Source organism: Dendronephthya gigantea, unplaced genomic scaffold (assembly GCF_004324835.1).
Source record: "Dendronephthya gigantea isolate DGI-Jeju-01 unplaced genomic scaffold, DenGig_1.0 000155F, whole genome shotgun sequence".
Lineage (NCBI taxonomy): Eukaryota > Metazoa > Cnidaria > Anthozoa > Malacalcyonacea > Nephtheidae > Dendronephthya > Dendronephthya gigantea.
The window spans coordinates 371,587-394,574 of record NW_021163165.1 but is presented as its reverse complement, the minus strand read 5'-3'; the positions used below and the strand labels follow the sequence as shown (position 1 = coordinate 394,574).

The following is a 22,988-nucleotide window of genomic DNA, read 5'->3' as shown; positions in this document are numbered from 1 at the left end:
TGATCCGGCACCATTTTCACCCCTCCTCCCTAGTTTGAACTACTGAACGCTGGAAATACAGCCTACGAGTTTTGGTGGACGATTATATCATTATAGCTAGTGTGCTATCTCTGCTTTGAGATTAGATCACCGGTGTTCAAGGGTATACACTTCTAGAATAGTATATCCAGAGAATTTATAAACATTAGTGCCAGCACAAGGTGCACCAAATAAGCCCATAGAGCCAGCCATAGAGGTAATAAATAACACTAGAGGAGGCATTGGTATCGGAAACATCAGTTGAAAAAGGGAGCGCGTTAATGGGCGACAAATTCAATTCCAAGATGCTATTGAAGCCAAGCGCCTATTGGCTACATCAATGCCTTGTTAGCAACCACGTTAGCAACAAGTAAAATATGTACTTAAAAATTTATCTCTTTTTTTAGGTCGCTTTGCCGGTTTTTGAGGAAAAACAGAACTGGTTTTACTACCTTAGATATTCTGAAATGATATTTTAGGGGAAAAAACATTTAGAAATGACATATTTTGATGAATGAGTGACATCCGGGACTTGGAATTGATCCCTTTAGCGCTCTCCCCAGTTTCTCCTCGATGACCCCTTTAGTGTTATCACAGGTGTTATTTATAATCTCTATGGTGCACCCAATGTACCCGATACACCCATTACACCACAGTTACACCAAACACCATAAAATAGATGTAGATTTAAACATCTATAAATCAGCGAAGCAAAGTCAGCATGTCGGCTGTTGAGGGGTTAGAGAAATTTATAAACGATCATAAATCCCAATTATTAAGTTGTGGAGTCCCTGAAATCTACTGGAATACGTTGTACGAAAAACTGAAGCAAGAGGTAAATAGAGTTAATAGGCTTAGTTCACATTACATTAGATGTTCATGTACTAGTGTACTATAACAGTTTCCATCCATTGATATAACTGCTTCTGTACAATGGTAGTTGACAAACAAGCTTGGTTTAGCGTCTCCTCTTAATATTTTTTAAAAGGTGAATACGAAGAATAATATTATAGGCCATTATAGAGTGCTACTGCAGTCTGCAACGAAATTTTCGACCCCTTTTTTATTGGCTCAATTTAAAGTGCTCACTCTCCTGATTTCATTTCTGAAAACAGAATCAAAATTAGCTTTCTCAAAAGATTTTTATAGCTCTCATAGGCGTGATAAACAGACCTGTGTGTTTGATATATTAAAGATCTTAGCTAAAGAACTTCAATTTTTTGGGTAGGTTTTGCAATATGTACCAACCAGATTTAATTGAAGTTGTACTTAAGACATAAATTCACTAAATCTTTTAAAAAGCTTTGAGAATTCACTCAAGTTTCACAATATGAAACATAACGAGATGCAATTTGCAAGCTTCAAGCAAAGGAGGCAAGTTTGATTTCTTTCATCCCAGGAATTCCAATATATATATATATATATATATATATTATAATTATTATATATATATATATATATATATATATATATATATATATATATATATATATATAGTGCCAAGAACAGTATGCTGCAACAGTGGCAATTTATGTTTCATACAATTTTTTTATCAAATGGAAGTAAAATTTAATCACATAACACTAGAGGTTCTCCTTGAAGTTTGCCTTTGAAGTAGGTACAAGGGTGCAAGGTATAAGATCTTGTGACAACCAAAGTAGACTAATATTAAAATGTGCATGTATACTGTATGACCTTTGTAAACTTAAAATTAAGATCAAATTAAATTCAAGAGTATTGCAAACCAAAAATATTGAAAAATTCACAGTACATCCAACTTGTGAGGAAGTAGTTTAGAATTTAAAAAACCCACATTTGTTCATCTTTTACAAAAATAATGCCTGCCCCACCGCCCCTAGCTTTTGTACAAACGGCCCAAAAAAAAAACTCTTGCACTAATAGTTTTTTGCTGGGCTGGAGGTAATAATTATTTTTCAAGTTTCATATGTTGAAATACATTCATGCAGACCAATTGAATCCTTACAAAAATGCCTGCCCCACCACCCTTAGCTTTTGTACAAACGGCCCAAAAAAACCTCTTGGACTAATAGTTTTTTTCTGGGCTAGAGGTAATAATTATTTTTTAAGTTTCATATGTTAAAATACATTCATGCAGACCGATCGAATCCTTAAATTAGCTTTGTAAACTAATTAATACCACATATTTGCTTAAGTTATGGTGAAATAGTATTCAGTTCATGTTTGTGATTACAGCATGCTTTAATATGCATGAATTAATTATAAACGTGACCTAAAGCTGTTCTGAACGTGATATCTAATTATAGGTGTTTGATGCTTACAGCTATTTTACGTTTGTGTATGATGACAAGAGATCGCTTTATCCAGTTGTATCTTGTGATGGAGGCCTGAAACGAGATGATCCTAATAGGTAGTTTGGCATATTTTTGTTTTTGAGAAGGTTTTTGAAGTGTTAGAATTATGTATAAACCTCTTGTGCTATTTTCCCTGCCATTCCCCTCAGTTGCATAGCCAGCATGTTAATTGGGGGTGGGGGAGTATTTATATATTCCTGATACGCAGGATTAATTTCTTTTCAAATCAATTGTCTTTACAGTCTGTTAACATGAATATATCAAAATGTCCCCCCCCCAATTATCGATGCTGGCTACGCCACTGATTCTCCCACCTCCAAGCCAAGGTATACTTACTATTTTGCCGAATATTTTGATCTACTATTTTGACCAGTATGAGAACGATTTTCTGTGATTTCTTGTGCTTCGCCACTTGTGCGTACATTGTATGTTGAACACGTTTTCTTCTGAGAGCCTCATAAATCATGGCTATTCAGATAAGTTTCAATTTTGGGGGGGATTTCTTCCAATTGTGTAGATGTCGTGTAGTCATATCATGTCTTCTTTATCTTATCTTAGCTGCTTTCCCGTCGCGTTTTTTGCACGCACGTATAGCTACACGCACGTAGCTAAAAGTTTAAAACCTTTTACGTTGTTAGCTATATAATTAATTTTATTGCAGAAAAAAATCCTACTCTGTGTATTTATTCAATCGTAGAGTATCATTTAATCGTAAAGTAGCATTTAAACGATTTTAAACTTTTACGTGCTCTTAGGGCTTTCCACTGTCGCGTTTTTTGCACGTACGTACACGCATGTAAAAGCTTAAAACCTTCTATATTGTTGAATAATTAATTTTATGCCAGAAAAAAACACATCAAATCATCAGCAGAATCCAACCCTATACATCTATTCAATCGTCGATTTCATAAGTGCATGTCATCTAAACGACATGCATGGTCTAAACATACATACGACATGCATGGTATTAAACGTTAAGAAATGTAAGGAAATCCTCTTTTGTTTCTGAAGGGAAAAACCTAACTTCTAGCAATTGACTGTTGACAACTATGTGGTCGAACAAGTGAAGTCTGCAAAACTTTTGGGTTTAACCCTGAGCAGTGAGCATGTCGAATATGTTGTAAAAAATTATCGACGATGTTACGTTATGTTAAATGTGTTATACGGACCGTTTTCAAGCACAAACCGAATTATTTTATCCCTATACATCAGTTGAACGTTTTAACTTCTTGTTTTATTGTATATAGCTAGATACTTATGTATGTAAAACTTGGATGTATTCCAGCTTATCTTATATATGTAAAACTTGGGTGTATTTAACCGTTTTGGTTGCAAATTTCAATTTTAATTTATCGAATTCATTCCAAATCCATTCCATTTTAATTGATTTTAAACTTTTACGTGCGTTTATACGTATATACGTGTACAAAAAACGCGACAGCGGAAAGCAGCCCTTAAGGCATACAAAAATATATGGATAACTAAGTTCTTTCGATTTATTCACCTATATGGCTTTTTCAAATATGACATGTTGCATGTGTATGAAAAACACGAAAGTGGAAAGCAAAAGTCTAAATCCTTATATATGTCATATTTGAAAAAGCTAGGCGAATAAATCGAAAGAACGTAATTTATCGCGTATTTTAGTATGCATTCGTTGACCCATTGGTTAAAAATAATAAAAATTTAGAAGCATTACGATTTAAAATTTAGAACGTTTTACGCGCGAGTCCTTAAGCTATTTTTCCACTAGCGATATTTTTTGCGCGAAGCGACTTTATTCTTTTGTATTTGGGAAATTTGTTCCAGATGAAAGCTCTGAAACAAAAGTAAAATGTCAATTCGCGGGAAAAATATCGCTAGTGGAAAACCGGCTAGATGAAGGTTCGTTGTGTCATTATTTTTTTTTGGATAATGTTTATTGGGTTAAACGTTAGCACACAGTAGATCCGAGATTGCATGTGCAACTTTTATAGTACATTATTGCTTTCTAAAGTAGCTATGTATTTTCGATGGTATTTCGATACACAAGGGACGGAAATAATCTGCACATCTTTGCACATTTGTCTACATGCATGTTCGAAAAAGAATCCATGTACATGGCATGCAATTAGGTCGTTTATAGGACAAAAGAAAGGTGCATACGGCCATTTTTTTATTACGATATATTCCATCTATTTTGAATTTGCTTTCCCATTATTAAATTGACATTTTGTGTAATTGAGTTATTTTTTTTTTAATATGATCTAGTGTGTTCCTGATTGACCATGCATGGACTTATGAAGCGGAGTTCGCTCGTGCACAATTAAGGTCAATACCAGGATTAGCAAAAAGAATGGCTTCGTTAATGGATCTTTTAGAGGATAACGAGGAAACTGTGAACGGCGATAATGGTGACGAAAAGAAGCCATTTTCTGAAGAAGCACGAAAGATTTGTTTGAAGGATGGCTTTTATACAAACGAAGACGGTAAGGCTTGTCTTTCATATCGCAATACATCGGCGATGGCTTTTGTCGGTAGTCAATGATACGTAAAATGCTTTGTTTATCCAGATAAATTACCTTCTTTATTGGTAAGCGACAGTGGTTAGTAAAAAACGCCATGTATCACGACATATGAAAACAGTTACTTTTTATGTAATTTTCGAACCAATGAAAAGAATCACATCTTGCAAATTGAGGTCGCTTTACTGATCCATATGCATGCTGTTGAATTCGGCACATGAAAAGCACAAAGTTAGGAATAAGTTATGCCAAATCTTACACTTTAGTTTCAAACGACTTGACGTTTGGCGTGTTTTATGTGGAGACCACATCGAAAATTTGTGTTCTCGGTACATTGAGAGGAATACACATTCCTTTGTATTTTTAATCAAGATTTTAAGAAATGCTTATCATGTTGGTCAACCTAAACATTGTTTGTAATTTCCGTACAAATGAAGGAATATGCATGAACGATACATTTATTCCGAATTATTTGTACTCAGTCGAATGCATGCAAAATCACGATTGACGTAGCGTAGGTGGCGTAGTTGGTATATGTAGAGCGAGGGGACTGGGAAGTTATGTGCTAGATATTTCTCGGTCGCCGATATAATCCAGTTTCAAAGGATTCATCTCCCCAAACAGCATTTTTATGAATAATGAAAATGGAGAGCAATATCAGGTTTACAAATATTCGCGAACTGGTATGTAGCTACTCTAGCGGCTAAATCATGAAATTTCTCATCGCTCTCGATTTTGAATTTCACCGTACAGTGCCTGGAGAACAGCCGATCGTTGTGAATTGCCGTTAGAGCCTAAAACACTCACGTTAGTTTTTCTCTTTATTAGGATCACATGCAGATAGCTCACCCTCTCACAATCACGAATTACACGATTCCTTTGACTAGATACTCATGCACCACCCTTCATATTTTTTTACATCTCTGACGTATACACTGATTGACACTTATTTGGCTAACTACATTATATCCCTAATTAATAATTTCCCCATAGTTCTAAGGACGATGGTAGTACAGTAATCTTGCGGACGCGCAAATTCTGGTTGGAAATAGCTAATAGCTATGATGTTTTGTTCGAGAATCAAATTTCTTGCCTCTATATAGATCCCGCGCTTTGATCCAAAGCTGGATTTCCTGATTGTTTCGAGACGTGTTGCGTTCATTTTCCCGCTGCTTCGCGGAATTACGAGGCGAATAAAGCTCTGCGTGATGTTTATTTACTCGAAATTATTGGTCGAACACTGAAGCTAAGACTATATACTTTAGGCAAGAGTTTCGCGTTGTTCAAAGTGGTCATCGCGTTGTTTTTCGCGGTGCCGATTTCGAGTTCGGTTTTTCTTACATGAACTTGAGGCTGTGTGCACACTATCAGAGAAACCGAGGTCAGAGGTTCTACCATGGTTAAAAGCATTGGCATTTATAAATATTTTACCGCAATGTTTTTAAATTTCATATATTTTTGGGGGTTTTTTTTCAATAGTGCCCTCCCATTAATGCTGCAGCAAGAATATAGGCCCTATTGCCCCATTGTATGAATTCATCATTTCAAGGAACCGTTATATTTATTCTGCATAAATCTTACAAGCGTTCATACTGTTGTTTTCATGCAGGCGCAGAACTTCCGAACGAATCGGTGGTAGAATTTATATTTCAAAAAATGTGGAAGTAAGTCAACATCAGTTTCATATTCTTTAAACCTCCTGTAACATTCAACATTTGGTTCGGTGAAAATTTTCCCTAGACATTTGTGTGTTATTCTGCCTATAGATTCAATCAAACCTATCAAGTTAAAGTGATGGGCATGGTAAGCATGACATATTTGTTATTTCTTGGTTTGTATACAGCTCATTACTGAATAAATGACAGTTGTATGTGTGCCTTTGAGACTAGTTTTTTAACTATAGGCAGGGAGATAGTAATCACCACAAGAGTCAAACCTACTAAAACTAGTAAAATTGCAATGTTCGGTTGCAAAAAATACAAAAAAGTGTGGCAAGTTTTGTATCGTTTTCCATTTTGAGCGAATTTTTTACCATTTTCGCCTTAACTGTGTGATCAACTTCCGCCCGTATAAACCGTTATAAGTATAATTTCCGTCATGAACTGTTTTTATTCACACACTATATAGGCCTATTCGAGAAAGAAGCCTGTCGCGAGGTACACGAAAGCGATGCTATTTAGGCCTGTTTTAGACGTCGAACTTTTCATGTGCCGAACCTAATGTTAATGAACTAAAGTCTTTGTTTAAGTTCATTTGCATTCGATTCGGCACATGAAAAGTTCGACGTCTAAAACGGGCCTTAGATTTTTCTAGGAATTTAAAAATCATGTTTAGTTTCACTTTTTCGCTGGACCTGTAACAAGAAATAAAAACAACAAAGTATCTTTAATTGAAATTTTGAAATAAACAAAGATGTTAGAATTTTGGCAGTGGAAAACCTGACTATCCTCCTTTTTGTGTCACTCGCGACCAGGGCCGAAACTAGAACGGGGGGTTATTCATATATATTCAGTTTTTCCCGGCGGTTTCTTTTCTAAGCTATTGCACATGAATAAACATCCGCCCAATTATCGTTCTAGTTCCGGTCCTGCTCGCAACTGACGTCTTTCTCTTATTCGAATAGGCTTATGGCTTGCTTACGTTTTTATGCGAATAATGTGTTTATTTATTTCAGGGACAGGACGATGAAAATGTTGAAAGTCCTCAGGCGTCTTCTTTGAAAGAACAAGTGTGTTTCTGGTATATCATGGACGAATTTGGTTCGAAAATTCGCCATTCGGACCTACCCACTGTCACGGTCAGATGTTTTTACTACGTCGACCGTGAAATCTCATACAGTGTTTTGTTTCCTATACAAGATCTAGACTACGGAGGTAACATTTTCATTATATTAAAGATCTAAAAAAGATCTGAGATCATGGTTAAATCTGACTAGCTGATCTATACACTAGATGGTATAGCAAAGTAGCAAAGTATACTTTTATTGGCGATCGATCGATGTAAGGGGATCCCTAAGTGCGCGTAAATGCAAAAATATTGCGTTCGTAACAGTATTAAAAGTTCATGTGTATTACGAGCGAACGAGAGCGTTTCAACTTTTAGGAAACTGTCAATATACAACCCCTCTGACACTAGGAATTAAATTGAAGAGAGGGCACTATAATATCTTAATTTTAAAGCTTGAAGCGAGCAGTCACCATGCATGTATGCTAAACGTACCCTTTTGTATGTGGGTAAAACTGTAGTTCGAAACTGTAGCTATATTTTTCCGGTTGTATTCAACCTCAATTCCTGTCTTCTCGACTCTATATTAAACTTGTACCTGCGTCATACTCAACTTTATCATGGGGTATAAAAACTGCTTAAGATAGAAACGACGATTTCTGGAAGTATGAAGAGTTAATACTGATTACCTGAGAGGATGCAAGAGAGGGGGTCGCCCATGCAAAAAAAAACAACTTCCAATCTTGCCCAAATCTCCAGGATGGGTAACTTCTATTTTTTAGACTTTTAGAAGCCCTAGAATTCTGAGCTTTCCGGTGAGGATGTAGCCCGACACCATTAAACGTGCCCTTCACCCCAAAGTTAGGGCCCTGGACTCCGCTGGCAAAGACGATACGTCGAGAAGTATTCTTGTCTCTTGTTATACCACATTTACTGCGGAGTGCTTCCTTGTATTTTATATCAGATTATTTTATATCTGTTATATTTTAACATCCCCGCTCCCCCATTCCCTGTTTTAATGATAGCCTGTCACATACTGTACTGCGCGTAGGCCATGGTGAGGCATTTTAGCTGCCAATTCATGCAGAAATGCGTTGAGATGGACTTTCAATAAATTGCAAATAGAAACTGCATGTTTTTTGTAATAAAGTACAATTTTAGGAAATATTCGAGGTTCAACAACGGAATATTTTCTATTTTAATGCAAATAACATTGTGAAAATAATTGTATGTTGTTAATTTTCTAGCTGCTGTCACTCGCGACTTTGCTGCCGGCGTTAACGATCCTGAAATTAGGGCGACAGTGTTGTATCCATGGCAGCCAGAAAGCTTCGTGTTTGATGACACAGTTTGTAAGGATAGTATTGACGAGATTTTGTTTCCGAACGAGGTAAAAGCAAGCACTGCATTTCACTGCTGTTCATTTGCTGAATCAATGATAACGCTAGCGAATAAGTAGCTCAGTTGGAAGGGCATTGAACTAGCAAACCAATTTAAAGGTCGCGGGTTTGATTTCTACCGTGGTCGAGCTGATTTTTTAACTTGCCCGGTCGGTAACTCTGAGTAGTGAGTAGCACCATCACAACAGAGAATTTAATACACCTGATAATACAGCTATATCACTTTAGGACCCATAGATATAGAGGGACTAGATTAACTTGGAAAATTTCACCTATTCGAACTGTCTTGACCTAGTAACTCAGTTGGAAGAGCATTGAACTAGCAAACCCAAAGATCATCTGTTCGATTCCCACCTTACATAGTCAAAATAATTTTTCAGCTCGCCAGGTTGGTAACTTGAGAGTAGCACCATGCATCACAATATTATGACAATAGAGTTGATGCTCGCGTTGGCCAAGAACATCAACTGTATTACTATTATATTAACTTTAAACGTATAAAAAAAAAACACTTCAGGCATTCTTCTGATTGGCATAGATAAGCGGGCTAATATATTTCAGCTCGGCAAATTTATCATTTTAGCCCGCAAAATACACCGCAATGCCCGCCAAAGTTAATATAATTAACAATTAGACAACGAGTCCGAGTTGTCTATGAGCGAATAGTCAACGAGGCGAAGCCGAGTTGACTATTTGCTCATAGACAACGAGGCCGAGTTGTCTAATTGTTTTAGTATAAACTATAACATTAATTTACAACTAGGAAACACAATATAAAATTCTTGTTGGCTTGCAAACCATTCTGAAATTTATTTCGTATATTAAAGGAAGAAAATATTTTAATTGTTGTTCGCGTAAAATGTTTTAAAATTCAGTTTAAATATAAAAATTCAATTGAGTATACGTTATTTTTATGTATTTTCTTACCCTTAAAAATTGCAATTCCGTATTTTGTTGCTTTTTTTGTTTTTTCTGGTACGGAATTGTCCAACAAGTCGTCCAAAAAATCTTCAGATACTTCGGCGAAACGCGAATTTTCCGCCATTGTTTTGAATTTTGCTACTAGTAGGCTATCACTAATAGCCTACCAGTAGCGTAGCCAATCAGAACGCAGGAAAAGTGATAGCCTATTAGTCAGTTTATACTAATAGTTCATATACACCTGAGTCATTTGGACTATCTCTGGTGAAAAGATATTATAATCGATATTATTGAAAAGATATTATTGCGAACTTTCAGCTAGCAATTAATACGCATGCACTTGTTTGTGTATGTAGTCACGATGCCGAGAAAAATATACCGAAGAATCAGAAGGCGTGCTCTATTTGCCAAAGAAAAAAACTTACAATGTCTTCACTGACGTTGATGTCGTCTCCGAGAGCCTTAAAGCCCCCAAGTATCGTCTTGTTGATAATCCACACGGGGCGGATATTATATGGCAGAAAGATCACTTTAAAGATTATGCGTGAGTGAATGTGTTGATATAGCAACATCCTAGCATTATCGACGTTACGTCGCTTGATTTTCATTTCACTATATTTGGGATAAATGACACTGTTCTTTAACTTTTAGCTCGCTGCAGGAAGCCAAAACACAATATATCAACCAGTTTCCATTTGAAAACGTACTGACTTGTAAAGATCTGTTGGCCCGCGTGGTCAACAGAGTGGGCGTACTCTATCCCACGAGGCGTGATTGTCCAGATACCACTCGACCTCCATGGTTTCAAGAGTCGTATAACCTGAATTTTGAGCTGCCGGATTTTATACACAATTTTCGTAAACGCGAGCAAAGGTGAGGAAGTTTATTTAACACGTTCCTTTTAAATATGAGTGCGCTGAAGTTTGTTAGCTCTTGATTGTTATATGCCTTTATCTTCTAACGATACCATGACTGGTTTGACAATGTCAATGACTTAGAGTAGAGGTCGAAATATCAGCGTAAAATTCTTGTGTTATTGTTGTCAACAGCTCACATCTTGAGTTTGTTATTCTTCGGAGTTTGTTATTTGGTGTATATACCATAGCTGCTTGCTGACTTTTAAATTTTATCTTTAAATTCTACTAGCTTCTGAACGAACATTTAACAATTATTGGATGAGGTTGAGTGTCATATCGAGAATTATCAAGCCGAAGTTTGCGTTATTTACCGAAGCGAAGCTGAGGCGGATAGCGCAAACTGAGGCGGATAGCGCAAACTGAGGCTTGATAATTCTCGATATCATGCGAAAACCGAATTCAATAATTGTTTTATTATGTATTTCCTTTTTAAAGAGGAAGTTTGACAACAAACTAGCGGTAAAAATTACGTCACCTACGGATAATTTTCAATGTCGTGTAGGTGGCAAGACATTGTGTAGGTTTTAAGCCAATCACAATCGAGATTGCATTAGTAATGCATAATAATTTCTCTTAATGTCATGGTTGTCGTTATAATTTCCATGTATAATCTAGGTTCCACACTGAATTCAAGAGTGATGATATTAATAGCATTAATTTTGATTTAGAAAAGCCGACAATGTCTGGATTATAAAGCCCTGGAATCTAGGACGTAGTTTAGATACCCACGTCACCGACAATTTGGATCAAATTATCCGATTACGAGAAACTGGACCTAAGGTGTGTGCCAAACTGGTTCAGTAAATGATAAACTATCTCAAATTTTATCTGTTCAGAAATATTTACTTAACATAAACTTAAAGTTGAGTAAGGCGATTATGAATAAGCACTGGGTTTATTTTTCTGCATGGTCAAGCAAGCGAACTCAAATTAAGACTAGATTGTGTGCAGCCAGTGGACACATGTACTTTAAAAAAATGAACTGGTATCAATTGCACCACTTGTTCTACCCAAATTGATTCTCTTTAATATTTTCGTGGCACAATGCATATTACGTCTGGTAATTTAAGATGTCGGACGCATAGCTCTATTATAGAAAAAAACATTATAGCATGACTGATTTTTCTCGGATTTTTTAATATTTTGTTTATCCCATAGATTGCTTTCAAGTATATCCGCAATCCTGTCTTATTTGAAAGGGAAGACGTCGGTAAAGTGAAATTTCACTTCCGCTATATGGCAGCTGTCACTAGTGTTGATCCTTTGATAATAGATATTGACGAAGTATTCTGGATTGGCTGTGCTAACAAGTAATTCCCTTTAAATACCTATAGACAAGACTAATACCTAGACTGCACCAATGGCTTTAATTTCTTTTAAGATGAAGAAAGTCATTCGATTTTCAATTGTGTAACTTTCTTGCAGACCTTTTTCATTGGATGATTTTGATGTTTATGAAAAGCATTTTACCACAATGAATTATCGTCAAGAAGTTACACTAAAACAGGTGAGATCCGTAGCCACGTTTGATCTCCAAGAGTGGTATTATTTCTTCGTTAAAGACGTATTCATGTTTGAAACAATAAATCAAATATACTTTGTTATGGCGTGCAATTTTACTAGAATTAAAGATTAACTTATATGGTGAACTAATTTCCGTTTTGATAGGTCCATCATCACGAGTTCCCGGAAATGTTTGATCATCAATATCCGGGTTACAAGTGGCAGGATGTTGAGGTAAATGTTTGTGTTTTGATTTAGGCATTTCCCCTCTGATCATGAAAGGGAAAACATAAATTATACATCCTTACACTGTTTTCTTATTTGAAGAACGAGGTTCACAAGATTATAAAAGAACTTTTTGAAGCAGCAACGTCAGAGCTGCCACCTAAAGGAATTGGGCATTGTAAAATGGTATTTTTAAACATTCGATATTTATGCTATGCTTTACATAGAAATCTACTAACTGTATCGGTGGGTTCTAATAAAACTGGAACGATAACTCTATTTATGAAGTCTCTAAAATCCTATGAATGGATGAAGCTGATTTCAAAACTAATCGTTGATTAAGGCTGGAACCGCGCAAAAGAAAAACACCTTTAAAAAGACTAGGGAGAGCTTCAAGGAGTGAAAGCAGTGAAAGTTTCGTTCGATAGCATCAATTTTCTAAGCTTTACGACTATTTAGGGGGGGGGGGACGCTCAAGGTAGGAGTCGCAAATCGTAAATGTTGCTCAAGTTTAAACTCGCCGAAAAATAATAATGCCTAAAACTCATTTCCTGCGTGAAAATTGTTTTTATTTACAAAAGACTAGGTAAGGTTGAAAATTTTTAGACTTTATTCTATTTCAATGGCTACGTAAAAGTATAAGAAAATATCCAACGAAAATAGAGTGTATTTTAGACCCGTTACATGCATACAATGACGATGATGTTTACGATGAGCGAATTTCCTTTTTTTTTAGTCTCGCGCTTACTATGCTTTGGATTTCATGCTAAAATGGAAGGATAAAGGTAGGTCCACGTATGCTTCGTATTTAAGGAATAGAAATAGAATAACTGTATATAAACTGTATAGGAGCAGAATAACTGCATGTATATAAACACAGGAAAAAATGTTTTCTATTTATATATACATGTATATAGTTATAGATTATAGTTATATAGTTTATATATTTATATATACAGTTATGGAAACACGTTTCTCGACCGATCAGCACGCACGTACTGTATATATATATATATATATATATATATATATATATATATATATATATATATATATATATATATATATATACACTGGCGGTCAAAAAGAACTGCTCAAATGTTGCTATTATCGTATGTAACAGGAATCGTAACAATCAATCTTTTATTGTACACTAGCGGTCAAAAAGAACTGTTTAGATACAAATTTATAAAAAAGAAGCGAGTATAGTAGAGAGCTTCATAGGCATTTTGGATAATTCTCTTATTCCAAGCAATATTTCAATAATGTAATGCAACCTGCCACAGTTCCAAGATATAGTCAAACAATGGTTTCAGGAAGAGAAAGTGACAGAAATGGATTGGACTGCACAATCAAAAGGCCCTAACCCTATTCAACATCTGTGGGACAATGTGAAAGGGATAGTGCAAGAAAGGAATTAATTCATAAAGCGTCCATGATTTATGCGTTGCTGTAAAGACTGTCCATAAGATGAATTTCTTTTGACCATTAAGATTACCACCTTAGCAGAAAGTATGCCACGCCAGTGTAAGGCCGTCATCAATTATAAAGCCAAATGAGGGTCAACAAAATATTAATATTTCGTATAGCTTAGCATGTAATCTAGTCTATATATTTACTCGTATATATTGTTAGAGGCACAGTTACGTTCATTTGACAGCATTTTTACTTGTTTTGAGCAGTTCTTTTTGACCGCCAGTGTATATATATATATATATATATATATATATATATATATATATATATATATATATATATATATATATATATAGCTATTCTACTCGCCAAAGTGTAAACCTATACCTCCCAAAAGCTAAAACAGAATGGGGGAAGCAACGTTTCGTGTACCAGGCAGCGAATGACTGGAATGATTTAGATAATGACATATTAAGAATATAGTTAATTTTAACATTTTTAAAAGAAAATTTATGTTATAACATTCATTAACATCTCGTGTACCAAGCAGCGAATGCCTGGAATGACCTAGATAATGACATTAAGAATTTAGTTAATTTTAACATTTTTAAAAAACTTCTAGAATAACTTATAGGCTAGTTTTACTATATTCCAGATTTATACATTATAATAATGTATTGTGATGAGGGCTTCATTGAAAAGCATCCTGAGATGAATGAATTTCCCTCAATAAATATTATTATTATTATTATATATATATATACATATATATATATATATATATATATATATATATATATATATATATATATATATATATATGTTATATATATGTATATATATATCTATATATATGTTTTTTAGCAGATTGAAGGTCCGTATAGGGAAATATTTCCCGAGGTCTCAAAAACAGCCCGAGGCCGAAGGCCGAGGGACGTTTTGAGACCGAGGGAAATATTTCCCTATACGAACCGAATAAACTTGTAAATAATAGATTTATTTTTTTCTTGTTGCCGTCCGAATTCTGAGCGTTAATGGCTCTGTGCTTTTAAATCTTGCGCGGCCCGTACGGCCCCATACGGACCGCTCGCGTAGCCAATCAGATTGCAGGAAACGCTAAAATATGAATTCGGACCACAAGAAAAAAAAATTAAATAAAGTATTTGCGAGACACGAAATAACATAACGCTATGTAGACCATGCAATCCGGAGATAAGAATCTATTATTTGTGCAATTTAAGGTTCAGAAAGGATGCAGCCTGTACTACTTGAGGTGAACTTCAATCCAGATTGCAACCGGCTCGTAAAATACCATCCAGATTCTTTTCATCATCTTTTTTCAATTTTATTTCTCGGAGAAGAAACACCTTGGGGCTGCGTGCGACTGTAGGCTGAGGTAAAAAAGTACCATGGGGGTGAATGCTGATATTGGACAGGGGGAGAGAAGGCAGGAGCTAGAAGGCGGAATTAATGACTGAAGAGCCCCTCTTTTGAAGTCGTGCATAAAAATATATGTCCATTCCTACGAAAATAATTATAGATATTATCAAAAATATAAATTTGTGCAATCTGGGGATGGAGACGCTATGAATATTATTTCAAATAAAGCAAAGACCTCATAACGATGTTCAAAAGATGTGCTGCATGCAGAAGACACAATGGCGCATTATAATCTGGGGTTTATAATGCTTGATTTTCGTTAAATATTGATCACAAACACATTTTCAATCGTTGCGGGTGGATGATGCAAGCAACATGATATTTTATGTGTAGATCTCTCGAATGAAAGCATTCCTACTTCATTTTCTATATATCAAACAGTTATAACGCCCTATCGTGGTCATATGTTTTGAAAACTAATTTAATTGATTTTGAAACTGGGCATTACACCAAATCATTCTTATAGTATATATATTTATTTATTAAATTCTGAAGAAATAAATTCTGAATATATTTCATATTTGACTTAGTCGACCAGGGGCTGCTTACATAAACAACCCCACAGGGAGGCTGGCTCCACCAGGGCTATGATTTTTGTATCTGCGCTAACGCAGATATATTGCTATCGACTGTGTAACTGTTAACTGTTAGCTGTTAACTTGTAGCCAATCAGCGACTAATATTCCCACAAATTACGTAATTGCACACCAAGCCTGTTCGCAGGCTAGATTTACAAAATGGCGGATACGAGGAGTCGATGTTTATTTCACATTCAATTTGTTTGGACGAAGTTTTCTTAAGGTAAATAGCCTAGCTGAATTGTCAGTTTTTAGTAGGATGTTCGCTTTATACTTCGCTGTTGTTTACGACATATTCTTGGATCTTACAGTGTTTTTCAAGTACCTTGAAACAAGAGCAAGTATCATAAAGTTATATGACATGTATTGTATAGTAATTTTACCAAATGGCAAATATAATACTAGATGTAAACAAGTGTTTTGTGAAGTATACAAATTAAGCGCTGTGTTCAATGGATCTATGTTTTCAATATTATTTTTATATTAGACATAATGACAGCTGGACTTTCACATTCACATGTACATGATACTGTCTGTATATGTTGTTATAAAGTTGTTTCATAGTTTCACAGTATTATGTAAACGTTCATAGAGGAATTTACATACTGGACAGAGTGTTGTTTTCCTGAATTACCAAATAGTTCGTTTTACATCATTAATTATCTAAACAACAACTGTTGCAATAAACATCATTCGCAAGTTAACTTTTTGTGTGCTATAATGTAGTCTTAGGATATGGTAAGTTGGTATCTTTGTTAGGAATTGAAGTTGTAGATTACTTTATCAAGCTACCACTAAACTAGCACTTTGGTCATCCCAGCCATTGTGTGTAATATTTGTTCAGTTTCTGTAAGCTCTGTTGTATAACATATGCATAAGGAATTATCTGTTTCTTTGCAAAAGCCATATATGCAAAAATACAATTTATAATATAGCAATGTTTATATGTTGTTATAAAGTTGTTTCATAGTTTCACAGTATTATGTAAACGTTCATAGAGGAATTTACATACTGGACAGAGTGTTGTTTTCCTGAATTACCAAATAGTTCGTTTTACATCATTAATTATCTAAACAACAACTGCAAGAATTTATATCACAGATCCTGGTACCTGCTGTAATTAGTTAGTTGCTGTTCTGGTGTTCCTATCATGTCTTCTTCCCCATTTAATTATCTGTACATCATATATCTTATCTACATCTTCTATTAAAATTAAAATTATACTTTTGTCATCTCTCATATGATAAATTTAACCAAAGTAGAAAAATTAACATTACTTATATCAAAACTTTCTTCATTTCAAACAATAATGAACGAAACCTCAAGTGAAAGTTTCAGAAAACAATTAATTGTATTATCAACTCAGACTGATACTTTTATAAATCATTCAATTCTTGTTGCTTTGTAGTACCAAAATTACATGCTTATAGACAGTACGTTTGAACTGTACTCTAGTTTTGCATATCTCAGTTTTTCACTTTTCTCCATCGCATGTTCGATCCCACCATTCGCACCTCGCAGATACATGTACGCTTAGCGTACCTATTTTTATCTCGTGCATACACGAGACATATCAGCCCTAAAATCATGCATATGATTATGATAATTAAAATAGCAATTTGTAGCAGACAATAATATGTGGTCACGTCTCAACTCAGATACATATCGAGCGATGATATATTTTGACGATAAAGCAGAATCGTCAGTCGATGATCGACTTCATTCAACCGCGGACGCTATCAATGTGCGTTTTGAACAAAGAATCCTTTTTATGGCAATTCTGAAATTAAAAGCTAGTGATTTAACTTGCACGGTCTTTTATTAACTGTGTGGTTATTTCATTTATTCATGCATATTTTACAACAATATCTGCACAATGACATGAATAATGAACAATTAATAACTAAAGACTTTCAATATGAATTATGGCCAATATTTCAAGTAATTCTTTATAGTTGTTTACCTTGCTTGTGCTAAAGGTACGTAAAATTTAGTTTCACTTGGAATTTCTAAAACAAATAATGTGCTTCTATTCACCGTTTAAACCAGAAATCAATATCCTCAAGTCCAAAATGTATAGGTTTTACTACGGTTTTACAGCTAATGCTTCTTGAAAATGATGATGTCGATGTTATATTGCCACAGTAGCTCAATAAGAATCCACTATGGTTCGATAGTTAGGATCTACTCTGGTTTAATCCAGGTTATACTGAACAACAAGCATTTTTAGAGCGATTCAAAAAAAAATCACTATCTGGTGGATAGCGCTATCCAGCTTTCGTACTACCGGCCCATGTTATATTCGCAAGGTGTCACCATCTAAATCTTTCTAATGACAAAAGCTTCATAATTAAATCGCCCCTTGCTGCGAGTTTGCATGCATGGCCGTATGTGCTTCAACAACTGGGCGAGGAATAACCAGTTCACTGGGAATAACAGATCACTCGATAGTAAAAAATTTAAGTACAGTATACAGTCTGCAATCTAAGCAAACGTCTTGGCATCCGTGTAGTGAGTATAATTTTGAGAGTTGCACGCAATAGAAAATATTCAACAGTTCAGACTAAATATTTATGAATGGAAGTTGATCAATGTCTTTCCTGTCAATCAACTATTCCAGCCAACCGGGATTGTTAGTTTAGGCGTTATCGTAGAACATGGATTTAACTTTGAATGATCCGTGTTATCCACAGACGATCCCTTTTGAAGAGAGGCAACGAAAAATGTGAAAAGCATTGAAAATAATAAGCGTGAAATCGTCCATTTATTCTTATCGAAATTAGCATTTTTTATCAAAGAAAGCTGCAGAAACAAATTGTGCGATTATATTCATGAAGTAAGATATAATTTAACATCAAAATTTCAATAGCGGCTTTTAAATTACGTTGCAAATGGGAAATATTTATAATATTTACCTTAATATTTTCACAAAACATATCAGAGGCAGAGCATATTTTGTAAAGAGTAAAATTACTTACAATTATCCAAATAACATGCATGGTCGTCGACATAAATTAGCGCTTTGCATTTTCCCTCCCGGAAAATGACTCGACAATATATATAGACATTTCACTGACAATTACTTGATTGTACCAACTGAGTGAGCCGGCACGCAAACAAAGAATTGCATGCATGCGAACGATATAGAAGAACCGAGCAAATCTTATTCATATCCATTAGCGTTTGCTAAAGAATTTTGGCAGGTGGCTGATCACCATATGCAGTTAAACTGAACGGTTTATCAGCGCTATAATTGATATATGAATAAACATGCAGCCAGTTATGCAAGAATAGAACGAATCAATATAAAAATTGTGCAAAAGATTAAGAAAGAGAAACCATTAGGTAAGCAGAACATAACAACCTTTCATGTTGACAAATGACAAAATATCGTTCAACCAAAGAAGTTAAGGTTGGCTCTACTCTCTAAGTTAGCTACTTAAATCTTTATATGAGCTAGAATACATCGAGCACACAACAAGAAATAAGTTAAACCAAGGCACAGCAAAAACTGAAGATGCAGCACGAAAAGGTTATCCTTGCAATCATCGCAATCATTGCATCTCTTGGGAACACTTTAACAGTCCTGCTCTTCATCAAGAATCCAACGTGGTTGAGAAAGACCTATAACTGTTTAATTTTCGCTCTTGCGATTCAAGATATTCTCCAAGCCGTCTGTATCATGATTTTACCTGGATACATTTTGCACGAAAACGTCTATACGTTACCTTCGGACGCAACATCGCGATGGGTATTTTGCAAGATATTCTGGTCCGAATACTTTATCTTCACGTTAGGGATAACCTCTGTGTACACCTGCCTCATGTTGACTTTTGATCGGTTTCTGGCGGTTGTTATGCCTTTGTCTTATAAAAAATATGAACAGTCGAAAATTGTCGTCTTCTTGACCGTGCTTTTTCCTTGGATCGCTGGAATGTGCTTAGAAGTTACAACGCCATTGAGGGCAACCGCGATTGATGTCAACGGCACCGCCAAATGCTCGTGGAAAACACAAGAATTCTCTTCAAAAAATGTTCTCGTCGCGACATTCACGTTTCTGGGCATGGTAATCGTTCCTGGGATACTCATGGTGATAGCCTACAGACGGATTATTGTCCACATGAGAAGATCCCAAAGACGAGTCGCCACAATTCGGAACAATAAGGAAAAGGCCAGACAAACTATCGCTTTAAAATCTCTAAGGAAAGTCACAAGGACAGCTTTTCTTGCCTCAAACGTAATAATCGTATGTTGGCTGCCAGATCAACTCTATTACGCATTGTCCCTAGTGAACTTGACGGAGCTCTGTACGACCACCCATTTCATCGTCAAGAGCATAGCATTTGTCAATTCCTGTCTTAATCCCTTTATCTATTGTTTCTCAAACAGAATTTATATGGAAGGGCTGAGAGAGTTGTTTGGTTGCTTATGCTGTAAAGCACAGGTTGAGCTAAGAAAATCTGATGCTAGTTACACGCAAATGTGCGGCATAGCTACTGCAATTCGACAGAATTTACCTAAGGTAAACCATTAATTACTCCGGCGCCTGCGACAGAGTTGAAAATTCGCCCCGGTTTTGTTTTGTTGTTTTTTTTTGTTTTTTTTTATTTTTTTTTTCGTCGTCGACTCGTCGCAAGTCTCAAATGCGCAAGGCATCTAAATGCAAATATGAACTCTATTGTTCATGTTCAGAAGCTCTGTATTAAAGACTGGCACGTGCGCCGGAGTTAACGCCAGAACAGGCGTCTTGTTATGTTTTAAAGCATAAATCCTGTACTCCTGGATTGGGAGTTAAAATGCATTTCAATCGTCCAAGAAATAATGAAACTGTAGGTAACTGCGTTGAATAGAAATAAATGAATCGTGAAATTAGACGAGGTACAATAACTCGCAGTAAATTTAGGTCTAAAAGAAAAAGAACGTGCAATGAACGTCTTTCACTTTATCGCCGTACTGTGTTACTGAACCTAACTATCGACATGATCAAGCATATAAAGGCAGGGAATCTTTAAAGGAGGAGGCGAAGAGGGTTATTTAGGTGAAAGAAGATGGAAAATGGTACTATAGGGAAAAAGCCTGTCTATTGATTGATTCAAGGGGTCCTAAATTTCTATGCAATTGCATGGTGATGTGTATAGGGACACATATATGTCGCGCGATTTTCTTCATTGTGGAAAAATTATTTGTTTCATCCTACGAAAAAGAGAAAATATATATCGTATTAAAATATATATATTATTCTCCGTGATGACCATGATCATCACTCTCTTTCTGAACCTCTTACTTTTCTCTGTTTTGCTCATATTTGCATTTGAATAGACACCTGAATTTACCGTCTGGTAAAGAAGATTACCAAACTAACAATAGATTACTTTAACTGTTTTAGAACGATATATTGTGTGGTAAGTATCAAGCAAAGTTGGGACGTGTCTTTGTATTATCCTCTCAGCAAGACCCCATTTTGGCTGGGACTATCAAAATTCCATCATATAAACCACTCATTTTGATTGGATTCAATTAATTAACCATCAATACACGGTCTACACTAAGACATTGAGCGTCGCTGCATCCCGTAGGGTTGGGTCTGTTTATGATCCTTGAGATTAAATAAAGTACCTGTGAGTCCTAAACTCAAATACGCTAAAAATGGCAATTCTAGTGATTATCTTATGTTTATACTTCTTTCCTACTTATTTCGATTTTCAGCTGTGCATGCTCTCTGTGTATAAAATCTGAAGATTCCTTATTGGTAATGTCTTCCAAAGACATTATTGCTACATAATCGATACGAATTACTGCGTGATTGGCACTCAGCCTGCCAAACGTCATCATTATATACACAGCAAAGTAAAAGGGTATAAATTGTACCAATAGTTTACAAAATTTTACGATTTTGTTATAGGAATTGATATGTCTATACTATAAGATTTGTAAAATTTCCTTATATTCAAAAATTAATCACCACTGCACTGATCTGCATCAAAAAGAGTATTTTGATATTCCACTGATTGGCCACCCCCCCCCCTTAGTATGGTATCGATTAGCACTAGTACCAGGGAGGTGCAATGCCTGATAAACGTTTGCTGGTTCTTTGTTGTCTTTCAGCGGTCGACATGTAGTTTGGAGATTCCTGTTCTTTGTCTGTCTCACGTACAGCCTCATTTCGCTCAATTTCTTCAATAGCACCATCTGGAGTCTCATAAACAGTCTCATCATTTTGAGTTCTTTGATCATGCCTTGCGGTTTTGTTTGTTTCAGTCGAACTTTTGGAATGCAATCTATGAAGTTATATGCAAATTTAGCAGTAATTTGTGCAATCGATTTTATTTTTGTTTTAAATATTTATACACCATCTAAGCCATCAAAATATTTGACATCTGACATCATAACCAAAGCATGGTTATATTGTTTATTGTTGCATATGATCATGAAACATGCTTGCAACTTTACATAGGACAAGCATTTGACCATTAAAAAAGCGTGGTTACCATGTCAAAATATTTGATTTCATTAACCAAAGGGCATGGTTATATTGTTTAATGTTTGTATATGGGCTAAAAACATGCTTGAAACTTTACATAGTATCAACTGTTTCCTCAATAATCCTTAAATTGAGAGGCATTTGCGGCCATTTTTTAGAGGATTATATTTCAAAATTCTTCCGGACTCCCCATGCAGGCAGGCGCGCGGTTCCGAGCCCCAGCAATACGAAAAACGCTCCGCGGTCCCTGAAAACGCATTATAACAAATATCCCTACCGGGTTGGGATGAAACGCGGAGTACGGAACGGAATGGCGGAAACGGATTCCGGAAGCGGATTCCGCAAATGGGGATAAAACGCGGATTCCGGAAGCGGATTCCACAAATGGGGATAAAACGCGGATTCCACAAATGGGGATAAAACGCGGAACTGCGCAAAAAAAATTAAGGAACAGATAAAAACCCAAATGGGCAAGTTGTCGTCGACTACTCTCCTAAAGTGGTTGACAAAGTTTTATGTATGTAAGCC

The 22,988-nt window shown here is 35.6% G+C and overlaps 1 protein-coding gene and 1 pseudogene across 1 annotated transcript; both read left to right on the top strand.

Annotated features, from left to right (window-relative positions):
• Positions 1–618: 618 nt before the first annotated feature.
• LOC114537294 (tubulin--tyrosine ligase-like protein 12) lies at positions 619–15,837 on the top strand. Its single transcript, XM_028558440.1, has 16 exons — positions 619–853; positions 2,304–2,407; positions 4,602–4,819; positions 6,465–6,519; positions 6,622–6,658; positions 7,530–7,728; positions 8,827–8,969; positions 10,257–10,444; positions 10,552–10,773; positions 11,486–11,597; positions 11,976–12,127; positions 12,243–12,324; positions 12,486–12,554; positions 12,648–12,731; positions 13,282–13,330; positions 15,203–15,837. Exons 1-16 carry the CDS (start codon positions 740–742, stop codon positions 15,349–15,351), a joined length of 1,977 nt encoding a protein of 658 aa, XP_028414241.1. The 5' UTR covers positions 619–739; the 3' UTR covers positions 15,352–15,837.
• A 1,778-nt stretch (positions 15,838–17,615) lies between these two features.
• Positions 17,616–20,685, top strand: LOC114537279 (annotated as a pseudogene).
• The last annotated feature ends 2,303 nt before the right edge of the window (positions 20,686–22,988 follow it).

Excerpts from the sequence above, each read along its gene's own strand:
- LOC114537294 (XM_028558440.1), top strand. The coding sequence starts at position 740 with ATGTCGGCTGTTGAGGGGTTAGAGAAATTTATAAACGATCATAAATCC. Across the intron at positions 854-2,303 it reads ACGAAAAACTGAAGCAAGAG|GTGTTTGATGCTTACAGCTA; the intron begins GTAAATAGAGTT and ends ATCTAATTATAG. Across the intron at positions 8,970-10,256 it reads AGATTTTGTTTCCGAACGAG|TCACGATGCCGAGAAAAATA; the intron begins GTAAAAGCAAGC and ends TTGTGTATGTAG.